The sequence below is a fragment of the Alosa alosa genome, chromosome 2, assembly GCF_017589495.1.
Source record: "Alosa alosa isolate M-15738 ecotype Scorff River chromosome 2, AALO_Geno_1.1, whole genome shotgun sequence".
Classification (NCBI taxonomy): domain Eukaryota; kingdom Metazoa; phylum Chordata; class Actinopteri; order Clupeiformes; family Clupeidae; genus Alosa; species Alosa alosa.
Window position 1 is genome coordinate 21,847,493 of NC_063190.1, and position 11,190 is coordinate 21,858,682.

Sequence of the window (11,190 nt, forward strand, 5' to 3'; positions counted from 1 at the left end):
TGCAACAATGCAGAAATAAAGTCTATATCTATATATTTAACTATTTCAAGAAAAGGTATAAGTGTGGCCACAGTTCGGCTGTGGCATGGAGGGAGGGGTTATGCATATGTGCTAATGTGCTAATATAGCACGCAAACAGTGAGGCAGAAAGACAGTGGTAAAAGTGGCTAGTGGACAGACAGTATCCAAACATGGAGGGGGGTGAAGAGGCAGACAGACTTCTCTGCATAGTCTATCTCTCCTCTTCCCTTAAGTGAAGCATTGAACAGTTCAATGGCCCTGGGGACAAATGACTTTCTCAGTCTGTCTGTTGTGCAAGGCAGTGAGCGAAGTCTCCAGCTGATCAGGCTCTTCTGCTTAACAATAGTGCTGTGGAGTGGTTGGCACTCATTGTCCAAGATGTTGATCAGTTTGTTCGGGGTCCTTTTGTCAGATAGTGAAGTGATGCACTCCAGTTCAGCTCCCACTACAGAGCCAGCTTTCCTTACCAGCATGTCAATTCGCAGCATACCACTGCATAGAAGAGGACGCTGGCAACAACAGACTGGTAGAACATCCTGAGGAGCTTGCTGCACACATTGAAGGACCGCAGCCTCCTCAGGAAGTACAGCCTGCTCTGCCCTTTCTTGTAGAGTGCATCAGTGTTGGCTGACCAGTCCAGTTTATTGTCCAGGTGAAGACCCAGATACTTGTAGGTGCTTACCACCTCCACATTGACCCCATCAATGTGGACTGGTAGCAATGCGGAAATCCACCACCATCTCCTTGGTCTTTGAAGTGTTGAGTTGAAGATGATTGAGTTTGCACCATTGCACAAAGTCCTCCACCAGGCTCCTGTACTCCTCCTCCTGCCCATTCCTGATACACCCCACAATTGCAGTATCATCAGAAAACTTCTGCATGTGGCATGACTTGGTGTTGTAGCAGAAGTCAGATGTGTACAGGGTGAACAGGACTGGAGAGAGCACAGTTCCCTGTGGCGCTCCGGTGCTGTTGATCACAGTGTCAGAGAGACAGTTCTTCAGTCTGATGAACTGTGGTCGCTCGGTCAGGTAATCTGTAATCCAGGTTACCAGGTGAGCGTCCACACCCATCTGCAAGAGCTTGTCTCCCAATCTGAGGGGTTGGATGGTGTTAAAAGCACTTGAGAAATCAAAGAACATGATTCTCACAGGACTTTTCCCCTTGTCTAGGTGGGAATGTGTCCTGTGTAGAAGATAAGTGATGGCATCGTCCACGCCCACTTTCTTTCAGTCACTTGATCTGTTGTAATGGTGAGGGGAGGGGGAGGGGTGCATCTGGGATCTGTGTGTCTGATGGCTGTTGACTGAGGTCGTTGTCACCTCATTGTTTGTGATCGCCATGTGGGGGAGGGGTGCAAAATCCAGTGATGGTGGGGGTACGATAGCATGTGATGGAGGTGAGTGTTGCACTGGTATTGAGGGGGTGGGGGGTGGGGGCAGGGGGATGGCGGACAGACCACCGCCATTGGAGCTGGAGCAGGGCAGTCAAACCTGTTGTAGAAGTGGTTCAACTGGTTCGCCCTGTCCAGGTCCCCCTCCACAGAGCTGCTGTTCTTCTTCATGCCAGTGATAATCTTCATGCCGTCCCATGCCTCCTTCAAGTTGTTTTCCTGCAACTTCTGTTCCACCTTCCTTCTGTAGTCCTCCTTCAGCTTGAATTTGAGTTCCCCTTGCACGCGCCTCAGCTCTGCCATGTCCCCCTCTCTGAACGCCATCTTTTTCCTGTTAAAAAGGGTCTTGACATTGCTGGTTATCCAAGGCTTGTTGTTGGGAAAGCAGCATACAGTTCTGGTGGGAACAACAATGTCCATGCAGAAGTTCAGGTAGTCAGTTGTGCACTGTGTGAACTCCTCTAAGTCACACTCCAGTCAGTGCACTCGAAGCAGTCTCTCAGAGCCTCATCCGCTTCAGGTGTCCACTTCCTGAAGGTGCGTGTGGCAACTGGTAGCCTCTGTACTTTGGGCTTGTACATTGGTTGGAGATGAATGAGGTTGTGGTCTGACTTTCCCAGTGGGGGATGGGGGTTTGCGCTGTATGCATCCCTCACGTTTGCATACATGAGGTCTATTGTCCTGTTTTTCCTATTAGGGCAGTCAACATACTGGTAGAAATTTGTGAGTGTGGAATCCAGTGTTATGTGATTGAAGTCGCCAGAGATCACAAAAAGGCGTCAGTGTGTTGGGTTTGAAGCCTTGCGATTGTGGAGTGGATGACGTCATACGCTGTATCCGGGAGAGCTCGAGGTGGAACGTAAACACAGACAGCAATTGCGTGCGAGAACCCCCTCGGCATGTACAGTAGTACGGACGGAGACTAACCGCTAATAACTCCACATCCTTACAGCATACAGTCTCCTTCACTGTAACATGTCCGGGATTGCACCATCTATTGTTAATGTACAGCACCAGTCCACCTCCCTTTTTTTTTGCCAGAAAGTTTACAGTCTCTGTCCAAACAGAGCTACACTGAAGCTGGGCAGCTCAACGTTAGAAGTGGGGATATGGCTTATTAGCCACGTCTCCGTAAATCATAACAAACTACATTCCCTGTACAACTTCTGGTTTCTTACCAGGGCATCCAGTTCGTCAGTCTTATTAGCCAGTGAGTTCACGTTTCCCATCACAATCGATGGAACTGAGGGCTTGTATCTCCACTTCTTCTCCTGACGCCTCATTTTCTCTTTTTTTTTGATCCAGTAGTTTGTGATCCTTGTTGTTTCAAAAAATTCCTCTCCTTGGCAATCATCCTGAAAGTCAACTTGGGATTCATCTTTACATTCAGCATTTGGGTTACAAGACTGCATCCACCTTGACACTGATATCATCGGTCCTACTTTTGTGGCCCCTTGCAGCCCCACAGAATCGCATGCTTACCTCCATGTTTCATGGACAGCAAAGTTAGTTCTATTCCATGTCCATGGCAAATGAGCTGGACATCTGTAAACAAGTTTAAATGTTTATCATTAACTCCAAAGAATGGGCCAATATTCATCATGCTTCTCTGTGTTCCTTGGCAAGTTTATCTCGCAGTTCTGCTCTGTTCAATGTTGTTTTCTTCTTAAGAACTGCCTGTAGACGTTGACTTCATGCAATGTCCTTGGCACTGTCAGTGCAATCAACAATCAACACCAGTTTCCATGGATAATTCTTGTGCCAAAGCATTTGCCCATCTGTAAAAAAGGTAGTGTGTCATGTCAGCCTCTCTGTTCCTGGTTGTATGGATCTGCTTTCTCACTCCAGCTGAAGCTGCATTTTGGCGTATGTTCAGTATCATAGCCAAATGATGCTCTTGTAATTTCTCAGGTTTCTGACTTGTACTTAAAGCAAATGTGTATCAAATCAAAACAGGCAGTTGCTTACCATATGAGGCCATCTTGCGTTAAATGCAACCCTAGACAAAATTGAGAAAGATGTTACTTGTAATCTTCCACATGCAATCATTATACTGAATAAATGTCAGATGCAAGCACTTCTAAATGCAAGGTGATTGTAATTTAAGTTCAAGAAGCATTGATGTGTACTTATAGGAAAACCACAACATTGGGAAATTAGCTCATTTGCCGTCTCCCCCAGAATTAGATAAGATAATACATACCCTTCTCGTCTCTGTGTGCATTAATTCAGTCTGACGCACCCACCGTTAGCCTAGCATAGCATAGCTCATTGAGGTGGGTAGAAACTAGGGTTGCCAACCGTTCCGTAAAATACGGAATCGTCCCGTATTTGCAAGGAAAAAGATGTGTTCCGTATTGAACTGATACGGAACGCATTTTGTTCCGTATTATTGAGAATCAACTCGTGCAAATCCATGACAGATCAGTATTATAAGTTAGACTATGAACGAAAAATACACGATTTGTATGAAATAAAGGGAAACTTTGCTGCTGTCATTTATCCCTCTCAGTTTGTCTGTCATCACTATCCCAACAGAGAATGCACTTTTCGTTTGAGCCACTGCGAGTCACGTATATTACGCTGATAGCGTAGCGTGAGATGACATGTCTTGTCATGAGTTTTACAGTGCATCTGTGCAAGATAGACAAATAGGCTAGCCTACTTGCTGCAGAATAGCCAAAAAAAAAGCAAGAAATAAAATAAAGCTTCACCAAATTCAGAGCTTCTGGAGCTGCTTGTGATGTTCAATATATTTTTTTCTATGACAGCATATCCGCCAGTTCAGTTTTCAGAGTTATTTGGTTTGAGTATAATAGGCTACAAATAGTTATTTCTTTATCAAGTGTTTTTGCATCGAAATGATTCTTGTTTTGCACCAGATAGAAAATGAGTAGGCTAGTGGCTATAGAATGTAGTATATTATGTGCGTATTTTAGTAAATAATAGCTCACAATTTTGTAAAATGATGCACTATTTAGTACAATAATACATACATAATTTCAATACCCCCACTAACTGAAGTGGATGCCGGTGTACTTACTGAAGTGTATTATCGAAACCCCCCCCGTTCCTTATTTTCATATCAGAAAGTTGGCAACCCTAGTAGAAACTAGCAGGGCTTCGCCTGAATGAAAATAGTTCCAAGTATGTATATGCTTTTTACATTGATATTCTGTTACTTTTTTTACATTGATACATTGTAATTATACTAGTCATAGTATGTACACTGCAAAAAAGGGGTGTCTGAAAACAAGATAAAAACACTAGATTTGAGGTAAAATGTACCCAAAACAAGTGAAATTATCTGTCCATGCAGCAAGATAATTTCACTTGACAAGATTTCTTGAATTAAGATAATTAAATCTAGAAATAAGCATGTCTACAGAGGTATTTGGAAGGCTTAACATAAGCTGAAAATGCTGGATTTAAGATCAGATTACTTATAATTGTACTTTATACAGCCCCAAATTAAGTGAAATATACTAAATATAAGCATAAAATGCTGGTTGTAAAATGAGATTACTTAAATGTAATCTTTTTACAGCCTCAAAATAAGTGAAATATACTAAAATATAAGCATAAAATGCTGGTTTTAAGTCTAGATTACTTAAATGTAAACTTTTTACAGCCTCAGAATGAGTTAAATATACTAAATGTAAGCATAAAATGCTGGTTTTAAGATTAGATTACTTAAATTTAAACTTTTTACAGCCTCAAAATAAGTGAAATATACTAAATATAAGCAATTACATATTTTGTTTACTTACTTTTAGCAAATTAAGCTTAAGATTAGTAAAATAAATATATCAAATTTAGAAGAAAATACTCAGTATTAGTGAAGAATGACTAAGCTCTGTCTTAATGCAAGCTGGTTTATCTTGAAACAAGGTTTACTGCATCTTTAAACCTTAAAATCTAAAGCCTGTCCTTATTGTTAGAATAATGGTACAGAAATAACCAGAATGGCTTATAAGACAACATTTATTTAACGTCAGCAAGTCAAGGTTGCTATAGACATTTGAATACTTTTCCATAAAAAAAAAATTCTCAGCCCTCTCCGTTATGTTTTTTTTATTTAACATATCCTTTGAAATACAGGCCTCAATGAAGTAATACCTCAGTGACACTGTATAAGCTTGCGCAACACACACAAAACTATTGTTGGCACAGCTAACAATAAAAAGAACTGACATGACAAAATACTCAGCTACTTCTCAATGAAAGACTTCCAATCAGCCATTGCTTTCTTGTAAGAACTAGTGGCATCTTGATCGTGGATTGTGTCACCAATTACCTCTGTTTGAATAACTGACAGGAGAGTAGCAACACATTTCGGATATCTTAAGTGCAAAGTGTAGTAATATGCCATTAACACCAACATCCCGTCTGAGAAATTTTCCTGAGGGAGGGTGGTCACAGGTACGTTACCCACAGCCACGATGATGGTTGATCCATCAGAAAGCAGAACTGGGGAGGAGAGAGGACGCTTCTCCAGGTACAGGGTAGGGTCTTCGCCTGACTGGAACAGAATAAAAAGAACAATGTGTAGAGAGTGAGAAGACATTCAAATGTATTAAAAGTCAGGTGTATGTTCATTATAAAAATCATTTTAGATTAAATGATCAGGTTTCAACCAATGACTTCAGCACTCTTAAAATAGTCATTATTAAAAACACTGACAAAAAATACTGATTTATTTGCACCCTGGAAGAAATAAGCATGAATTACTTCAAAATGGGACGGGGGGACGTGTTTAAAAAACATTTGTTTGACAGATCAAGGTGTAGGAATTTAGGATGGATTAAAAACTGATACAAGCTGATGCAAGGTGGTATATTTTTAATGTTTCTGGAATGAATGAATGGATTAATTAATCAAAGGTTTTGAAACATGTCTTGGTATTCATTTCTGTGAACACCATTTGAGGGACACAAGAGGCACTTATGTTTTCCCCTTTTTGGAAAAAGTAGGTCATATCTGTGATTGTGAACTTGGTCATATCGGTGTATTGTTATTTGTATCATATGTGAAGTAGGTCATATCGGTGTATTGTTATTTGAACATGCACAACAATGTGAGAAAAATAAGAGACAGTAAGGAATCAAGACAAAAATGTTCTTACCTTCAGGACATGAAGAAGTGCCTCACAGCTATTCCCAAGCTTCTTTGGTGGTGAAGTTGGTGAGGGGAAAAGGGATGGGAGTGCATTGAAGAGGGCGAGCATGAACTCCACTATAGAATAGAAAGATTGGTCTGAATATGGTATAAATCACAATACATTTGCATATGGAACAGCAACTTACCTCCACGGACATCCAATGGAAAAGGGGGTTTCAGGGCTTTCTTCCACACACCATAGAACTGCACCTTGGCACAAAAGTCTGCCCATCTTCCTTTCACTTCCTCGATGTAGCTGCTGTTGGTGCCACCTACTATGCGCCGCAGCTCATCCATTGCCTAAAACATTGTGCACAGTTATTAAACCATCGGCCATTTAGAGCACAGATGGATAGACAGTAATTCAAGTGCAAGTATTGAAAAAAAAAAATCATACATTTCGAACATCTCTAAAGCATGGATATGCCTCAAAGATTTTTGCAGGTCGGTCTTCTTCCCTTGTAACATCTGCATCAATGAAAGCCCGTCTGGCCTTAAACTCAAGGTCCAAAACTTGAGCAACATCGCTTTGATTGGGTTTTGCATTTGGCTTATTGTACATGTTGCTCAAGGTTTTGTAGTGCCTAGCCTGCATCTTCAGACTGTCCTGGCCGACTGAAATGGCAAAAAACAGAGTAGACATTTCAATGTAAACACAACTTTATTGCATTATTATGCAGGTCGGTCTACTTCCCTTGTAACACCCAAATCAATGAACTTAATTGAAATAAGGTCAATACAATGATTTTATGTTGTTATATATAAACAATGGGAGTTGTCTGAAAAAAGTGTAACATCCACAATCTAAGGAAATTTAAATTGAATCTCCAACAGTTTAGACTCTGATTTGCCACTCTGAAAGCCATCATCATGGATAACAGGCTGAGAGGTGTGCTGAGGTGGGCTTACCAACATCATCCTTTGCAGGCATGGTTGGTGAAGCGATCACAGTCCCAAGTGAGGAGCCTGAGGATGATGCGGATGGCAGGGTTTTGGTCTTTGGCTTCCTTGGCACAGAGGGGGGTCGTTGTGCTGGGGATGCTTTTTTGGGAAATAATGAAAAAAATCTCAACACAATTAAAAGCATGATAACAAGCAAAACAGGCAGATAAACACAGTGCATGCCTAGCCATGAACTCTGGCTCGACAAATACGGACAACTATAGTTTCATTACATGATTAGACAATTTTTAGACAAAAAACAAGTTGTATGACAGCACCCCTTCGTTTTTTGCCCAAATTTGCACACCTGCACTGGAGTTGTCCTCGCTAAAGTCATCACTTGCTCTCAAGTAGTACGGTATCATCACTCGAGTTGCTTGTGTCTGTCCAATCCGTCTCTATGTCTTAGTTGTCTGCACTGAAGAGAGCCGTCTTTGCCACTCCTCTTTGTGGTACAGAGCCTTGCCTCTTCCGTGGGGATCTCATATTTTGGAGTCGCTTGTACATTTTGGTGTAGATGGTCAGCTGTGGTGAAAGAATGTTAGATACGTTGTTTGTCTTGTTGCTGACCTGCCCACAGTTTTGGTTTAGATAAAAAATAATACTTACATATGGCATGTTTGGATCATCATCCCGTAACATTGGGTAATAGTCTATAATCTTCTGTGACATGGCTCTCATTTCCAATTTTGACGGGTATCTGACTTCTTTCACCATGGGACTAGCACACAGGATAGCAACCATACTGGTTATTGTGTTCCTTACAAGTCTGCAACATAGCTCCTTGGACATTTTGTAATTTTTTTTCTTTCCATTGCAGAGCAGTGCAAAGTATTGACTACGCACCATGTCTAACTCTGAATCAGTGTACACCACATACTCTGGAGGGTCTGGCATTTTCATTTTTTTTCTCAGAAGATATGGGGGTTGAGGTTTGAGGCTGGCATGGTGGCATGGCACAACTGTTGGCATCTTGGTCCGTTGTATTTTCACACTATTAGGATCGTGTAGGATGAAAACGAAATGCATTTGAACCATTAAAATATGGTACAATTCATTCTTTACTAATTTTAACTCATTCCAATTTGCGTTTACATTTTCACTGATGAAATTCCAAAGTTTCTTTCTTTTGAGGAAATTCTCTGGGCCAGGAAAAAGATCCCTCAGGTCATCCCGGCTAAGGCCTTTCAAAGCCTCCTCATCAACACTGGCAGCTGTGAGATATGACAAATATCTGTCTTTAGATAAAGCTACAGTAAGCTACAGAACCAATCAATTTATTTTGTAAGGCTATACACTGCAGCTAGAAGGTAGTGAAGCAACAGAGACAGAGGGCATTTTTGGTTAAATTTAATTGAGGCATAGTTAGATTAACCTGACATTGTAAAAACACTCCACATATTTTACATTGGCATGTATTGATTCCCAAGAGTCCAAGCTTTCAAATGAGGTATAATCACTATGCTACATAACAATCTGATGAATGGCGGATGATTTACAATGTTGGGGGGTTGGGGGGAAGGGTAACCTTCCCGCCTGCGGGACACTGCAGACCGCGTGCTTTTAAATTGTGGGATTTCTATTTCGCAATCATATATTTTGCTTTAGAATTCTGACTCTTACTTAAAATGTTTCATCCTAAGCATATTTTAAATTCGTTTAGCAAATGAAGGTTGAGGAAAACCCCAGCAAGCAGATTTCAAATGAGGTATTCAGTTATTAATAATGTACACGCTATAAATAGCATCAATACATCAGATATAAACTTTATTCATGACTTACCCTCCAACAGCTATAGAGTGGCATCGTCAAAAGTATCCATCCTAGATTCATCAGCTCCCTGAAGCATTAACTACCTAGGAAAACCCATAGGCAAACAGAGCTCGTTAGCTAGCGGCTAGCGTAAAAGTGCACATAAGCTAACAATTAGCTAGCTTGCTAAGCATACCGACATAAGGACAACGCATGTTCTTCTTCTGCTTCTTGGCAGATTTTGTAATACTGCCACAACAACCAATATGATTTTGACAAGTAATATTTACCACTTCAATAAAGTTTACTGACCTTGAGCCGCTGTTCTTGCACTTCTTCAAATGTATCGCACCCAACTCTTTCAGTTCCTCAAGCGAACCGAGATCACTGACGTCATTGAGGTGGGACCGTTAGAGGATGCGCTGAAATTATCGGATGTAAACATGAACTTGTTAGTAAAATATTAGTAAAACCAAACATTTACCATCATAAAATTAATTAAGTCACATTTATAATTGGAGAAATGTATTGTTAAAATAATAACAAATGATTGCGTGAGTGCCCCCCTTCGCCATCCACCTCAAGGTCATTAGCCCGCGACAACGAGGGTGCGTCATGGTGGTGGAGGATATGTTTCTGTCTTTTACTTTACTTTTACATTCTGTGCTTTTACTATATGTTTCGTCTTTGTTGCTTTAAGTCTTAAAGTAGTCCTTAGCCACATTAATGTAAGTCACAGTCCCAGCCCGGACTTTTTGGGTTTACTGTGGTATTGACAGATGTGAACAGGACTTTAGAGTTTTCAACTCTAACATTAATCATTAATCACATTAATCGCGGACGCACCTTCAGTAGCCTAGGCTATTTGAGGACTGGATGCCCAACAAGTGGATGGAGTACGCCTTCTTCTCGGTCTTTGGGACAGGAAACATTTGGTGTTTCAGTATTTGCCAGCTGTAGCACTCCTGCAGCGGCCAGCACCTAGGCTGTCCCACCTGATGCCTCTCTAACTGAACTGTCACCGCAGCCTGACGCTGACGGCCGCCTTGAGTCCGTAAGTTTCCACAATTCAATTTATTTTTACCTTTGAGGGCTTATCATGCCAAGTAGGTTTCTCTCTGTGTGATGCTGACTTGTGTTAAGTATTTTAATATTTTTGTCCTACATATAACGATATATTTAAAGGGTGGCCTTATGTCCACACTGCGAGTGTGCACGTTAATCATGCATGAGTATCCTATATGATGCACACTTTCTCTTTCATATTATTGTCTCCTGTGAATGCTATACAAGTTAAAGCAGGCAACGATAATTGCAATACAATCCGAGAAATTAATTATGTGCTCTTTGCACACAGGAATATACATTAAAAAAATGAATGAATAAATAAATAAATAAATAAATAACATTTCCTTACCTTAGATGATAGAGCTGCAGGTCTCAGACCAGTGAAGCGAATGTGGGATTAAAATTAAGTTAAGTTTTCTCCTCTCGCGTGTCTTCTCAAAAAATCCATTTAAAATCAATAACAACTTTGACTGTGTCCATCTATTCACTCTTAAAAATGTACTACTCATTTTCTAAAGGAAGAAGCTGTTGCTGTGACATCCAGAACCAGCAACATTCGCCATCAGTGTCCGGGAACAGGGCCACTTGTCACAGGTAAATTTGTCTTGATGGGCAAATGCTTTAATGGTACTATTAATATCATATTTGTGAATAATTCTTTGAAACAATATTTATAAATAATAATTAATTTCAATATTTTTATATTTATATAATTAAATATTTTCCCAGAGACGCAGAGTGTCATCTCAGGTAAAACAGTACCAAGCTGTTCTCATTGACACGCTAAGGGAGATGATCAGAAGGGTGTTTGAAGAGAATCCAGACACAACTGCTCAGCTCCAAGGTGAGGCTTT

General features: G+C 40.7%; 1 protein-coding gene across 4 annotated transcripts; it reads right to left on the reverse strand.

Annotated features, from left to right (window-relative positions):
- Positions 1–5,478: 5,478 nt before the first annotated feature.
- Positions 5,479–9,747, reverse strand: LOC125291070. 4 transcript variants are annotated; one of them, XM_048237600.1, is made up of 10 exons: positions 9,581–9,747; positions 9,299–9,372; positions 8,612–8,730; positions 8,126–8,510; positions 7,824–8,041; positions 7,484–7,615; positions 6,972–7,189; positions 6,721–6,874; positions 6,540–6,649; positions 5,479–5,936 (listed from the first exon to the last, which is right to left on the reverse strand). In XM_048237600.1, exons 5-10 carry the CDS (start codon positions 7,879–7,881, stop codon positions 5,625–5,627), a joined length of 984 nt encoding a protein of 327 aa, XP_048093557.1. In that variant the 5' UTR covers positions 7,882–8,041; positions 8,126–8,510; positions 8,612–8,730; positions 9,299–9,372; positions 9,581–9,747; the 3' UTR covers positions 5,479–5,624. The 4 variants fall into 4 exon arrangements, with proteins under 4 accessions (XP_048093557.1, XP_048093558.1, XP_048093556.1 ...); XM_048237601.1 differs by having other exon boundaries at positions 8,126–8,237; positions 8,363–8,730; XM_048237599.1 differs by having other exon boundaries at positions 8,126–8,730.
- Positions 9,748–11,190: the final 1,443 nt, after the last annotated feature.